Source organism: Octopus bimaculoides, chromosome 27 (assembly GCF_046866305.1).
Source record: "Octopus bimaculoides isolate indiv1 chromosome 27, ASM4686630v1, whole genome shotgun sequence".
In the NCBI taxonomy this organism is placed as follows: Eukaryota; Metazoa; Mollusca; class Cephalopoda; order Octopoda; family Octopodidae; genus Octopus; species Octopus bimaculoides.
Genome location: NC_142954.1, coordinates 5153128 through 5157644, shown reverse-complemented (window position 1 = coordinate 5157644; position 4517 = coordinate 5153128). Strand labels below are relative to the sequence as shown.

The 4517-nt window shown below is 31.4% G+C and overlaps 1 protein-coding gene across 2 annotated transcripts in view; it reads right to left on the bottom strand.

Moving 5' to 3' along the window:
• Window positions 1-732: 732 nt before the first annotated feature.
• The window catches only part of LOC149130806 (uncharacterized), a 15842-nt gene continuing 12057 nt past the window's right edge, over window positions 733-4517 (bottom strand). The window contains exons 6-8 of one of the 2 annotated variants that reach the window (XR_016238653.1): window positions 3730-3823; window positions 2614-2810; window positions 733-1190 (exon numbers count right to left, since the gene is read on the bottom strand). Coding sequence is in view for 1 of the 2 variants with exons in the window: in XM_089343465.1 (XP_089199591.1) it covers window positions 1092-1190; window positions 3730-3823 (193 nt within the window). In the remaining variant the exon portion in view is untranslated. The remainder of the gene's footprint in view (window positions 1191-2613; window positions 2811-3729; window positions 3824-4517) is intronic. The other variant, XM_089343465.1, reaches the window with a different exon arrangement.

Genomic DNA, 4517 nt, shown 5'->3' with positions numbered 1-4517 from the left:
GAGCAGAACTTACTTGCAGGTATTGGTAGTGCAAATCAGAGGTGCAATCTGTGTGGGTGTTTTTTCAAAACACTGTCTGGTTTAAAAAGCCACATCAGACGCCATGAAAGGGCTAAGGTGTAGGTGCAGGAGGTGGTCAAACTCTGTTTAAGGAGTAGACAACCACCATATATATATATATATATATATATATATATATATATATATATATATATATATATATATATATATATATATGTATATATCTTATGTATATATATATCTTATGTATATATATATATTGAAAAACAACAATATATATATGTATATATATATGTATATATATATATATATATATGTATATATATACATATATATATATGTATATATATATATATATGTATATATGTATATATATATATATATATATATATATATATATCTTATGTATATATATATATGTATATATCTTATGTATATATATATATATATGTGTATATGTATATATATATATATATATATATATATATATATATATATATATATATATATATATGCATATATATATATGCATATATATATATATATATATATATATATATATATATATATATATCGTGCAGTTACTGTTAATACTTCATTTAGAGAATTAACATATATATATATATATATATATATATATATATAAATAGATGGATAGATAGATAAGAAAAGAAATGGAGCAACAATTAGCAACTAGAAGTTGCTCATTGGTATTAAATAATCATAGTTTAATATATATATATATCTGTGGGCAAGTGTCTTCTACTATAGTCACGGGCCAACCAAAGACTTGTGAGTGGATTTGGTAGACGGAAATAGAAAGAAGCCCGTCGTTTGTGTGTGTGTGCGTGTGTGTCTGTGTGTGTTACTGAGTATGTGTCTTATTGTCACATGATTCCATGCGACATGTGTGGAATTAGTCAGTGAACAATTCTAAATCCAATTTAATGGTTTATATCACAAGCCTTTAACTTTTATAGATATTATTATGAAGTATATTTGCTGTTTATTTCAGAAAATTTTCTGTTCAAAGTACTTTCGCGATTAGCCTTTAACTTTTATAGATATTATTATGAAGTATATTTGCTGTTTATTTCAGAAAATTTTCTGTTCAAAGTTCTTTCGCGATTAATCAAATGATCAGCATGTTCTTTGAAGGCTATAAATGCCTGTAGAAAAGAAAAGAAAAAAAAAATCATACATTTTACATTATTAACCCAAACAATATTTTATTTTTTACAAGCTTACTTTCATTATTTCTGTTTAATTTTACGTTAATCAACATATACAGGGTTGGCCAAAAGTCACCCGACAGTAATTCAAAATTCCACAAATACTCTCTGTAATTCTGTATTGACTCGAATGGAAAAATGTGTCGCTCAAGAAGGACTTCATCATGTTTCATATTTAGATACTTTTTATTAAATTCATTCAGTTGTTAAGCATAAATAAATTTTTAGTATGGATGTGCAAGCGTACTATGCTCATAGGATACAGGCAATAACAAAAAAAAAAAAACAAGAATTTATCAGGAACCAAATTTAAAATAAGCAGAAAAGGGAGAAAATATTTGATCAACAAATTGACCACCATTGGTTATTATTTTTCAATACAAAACTTGTATTAAAAAATGATAAACGATGATAGCCAATTTGTTTCTTGATCAAATATTTTCTCCATTTTCTGCTCATTTTATATATATGTATATATATATTACCATGTCATATTAGATATATATCTTTCGAAATTTAAATATTAAATATCGATTTCCTGCGAATATTATTGATAATTTTATGAATTTATTAATAATATAAAAACACACATATATATTTTTTTTTTTTTTTGCTCAAAATAATAGAGCACTTAATATAAGTTCAGTTACATATTCTTTTAGAATATTCCTTATCCTTTTAAAAGTTATATATATATATATATATATATATATGTATGTATGTATGTATGTATGTATGTATGTATGTGTGTCGATAAGCCAGCTGGAGGAGATGTCCTCCTGGGGCTAAAAGCAACAGTAACATCCACCCCTAGGGGTCAGCCACACTTAAGTGGCAATATACTACACTTTATCGTGCAGTTACTGTTAATACTTCATTTAGAGAATTAACATTGCTTGTTTTCACCTTTTCAATATCAGTGAAGAATGTCACTGGAAAAGAAGATATAAGGTCTGCCAGGTTTTTCTCTCTCACCAAGGTCATCAGCTGTCGAACGCCGACGAAGGGAAATAACCCTGAAATCCGGATACGTTCGTGCTGCTGGCCGAGGTGAGAGGGATAACTCCCTTGGCAAACAGGACACAGTCGTGTGTCGATAAGCCAGCTGGAGGAGATGTCCTCCTGGGGCTAAAAGCAACAGTAACATCCACCCCTAGGGGTCAGCCACACTTAAGTGGCAATATACTACACTTTATATATATATATATATATGTATGTATGTATGTATGTATGTATGTATGTATGTATGTATGTATGTAATACGCTGTGTGTCACAAATGTATACCTAATATGCGATATCTATTTGTATTTTCACTTATCCCAGTATTAGAAATTCTGTTTCGTAATTTCCCAGTATTACCTTTTATATTCAACTTATAGAGAGGCATCACGTATTCGATTTTAGATTATTTACTTATTGTACCGCATTCCTGTAATTCTTGACTTAAGCAGAACGAAAATTGAAATGATTTGAAATTACACACTGAAAATTCAGAAGGCCAATGTATGTTGGTGCCGCCTCATCTCTATGCAAGAAATATTGTTCTTTAAGGACTTCTGCAATAAAAGTGAACACCCTTTAGCTTATCTGTACATTTGTAGCTTTTGCGCAGATTTTGGATAAACTAAACCTGAAAATGTATGTGTCTTGTTTGTATGATCATGTTTCCATCTGTATATATCAATATATTTTGGTAGTTTTGAATAGATGTGCTTGTACAACATTTGTAAAATTAGACAGAACATTTATTATAGAAAATAACATATTCTACTTATTAAAGTATATTCTACTTATTAAAGCATATTCTACTTATTAAAGCATATTCTACTTATTAAAGCATATTCTACTTATTCAAAGTAATCAAACCTGTGTGATATTTGGTGAAGGATAAATATCATTTTGTAGTAAAGAATATCTCACGTTGTAAGATTTAGAAATAGTGATTTTGTTATTTTCCTGTAATTTTGTTATTTTCGCGATAAATTATGCTTTGCTAATTAAATATTTATACACTATTAGTTAATCATAATTTATACTTTGTAACTTAAAAGTACAAGAGGAATGGCTGTGTGGTAAGTAGCCATGCTTACCAACCACATGGTTCCGGGTTCAGTCCCACTGCGTGGCATCTTGGGCAAGTGTCTTCTACTATAGCCTCGGGCCGACCAAAGCCATGTGAGTGGATTTGGTAGACGGAAACTGGAAGAAGCCCGTCGTATATATGTATATATATATATGTATGTGTGTGTGTTTGTGTGTCTGTGTTTGTCCCCCTAGCATTGCTTGACAAACGATGCTGGTGTGTTTATGTCCCCGTCACTTAGCGGTTCGGCAAAAGAGACCGATAGAATAAGTACTAGGCTTCTAAAGAATAAGTCCCGGGGTCGATTTTCTCGACTAAAGGCGGTGCTCCAGCATGGCCCCAGTCAAACGACTGAAACAAGTAAAAAAATAAAAGAATAAAAGAATACGTACCTTTGTCGCTTCCTTTTGTGCTATTTTCAAAGTAGCAAGTTGTCTCTTCAGTTCCTTGATATTCGCTTCTTTGTCTGTTTTCCATTCTTGAGCCCTGAAATGAAACCATATGATACCGAATTCAAATTTTGGTACCAGGCCAGCAATTCCGGGGGTACAGCTAAGACAATTTCATCGACCCCAGTAGTCAACTGGTACTTGTAGAACAATGAAATATCGGTCTTTCAACCCGAGATGGGCCAGATGAAGAAGTTGAGAATCCATAAAAATATAGAAGGAAAATTTATAAAATAGGACATTTGGCATTTCACTAACAGGATGTAATTGTTCTTCTTGTTCCCTTTATTGTCGTTGTTGTATAAACCTAGGTCATCCCTGATCAAATACACAAATCTATGATTGAACACATCTAATTCCAGCTACTACAGACTATATTTAAGTTTCCCAACTGGTCATCCATCTAACTAGGGTCATCCTTGTTTAACTTCAGTATCCGACTACAACCGTTATTTTACCATGAAATTATTGCTGTTTCTGTTGTTGATGCTGCTACTTACATCGTAGAATTTCCTATCTGTCTTTCTCTCTCTCCTCTTTCTCTTTTCCTGTCTCTCGTTGCTCACACGTGACCATCGTCCATCTTTCTTTTCTTCGCGTGACCATCTTTCTTCTCCTGAAAGGACGTTCTAAGGACTGGACGTCTCCTATCTCTCTCTTCTATCTTTTCTCTTTTCAAAGAAAATATTTCCCTCACCGTTCACTATTTTCCCTCGTTCTGGTCTAACAAC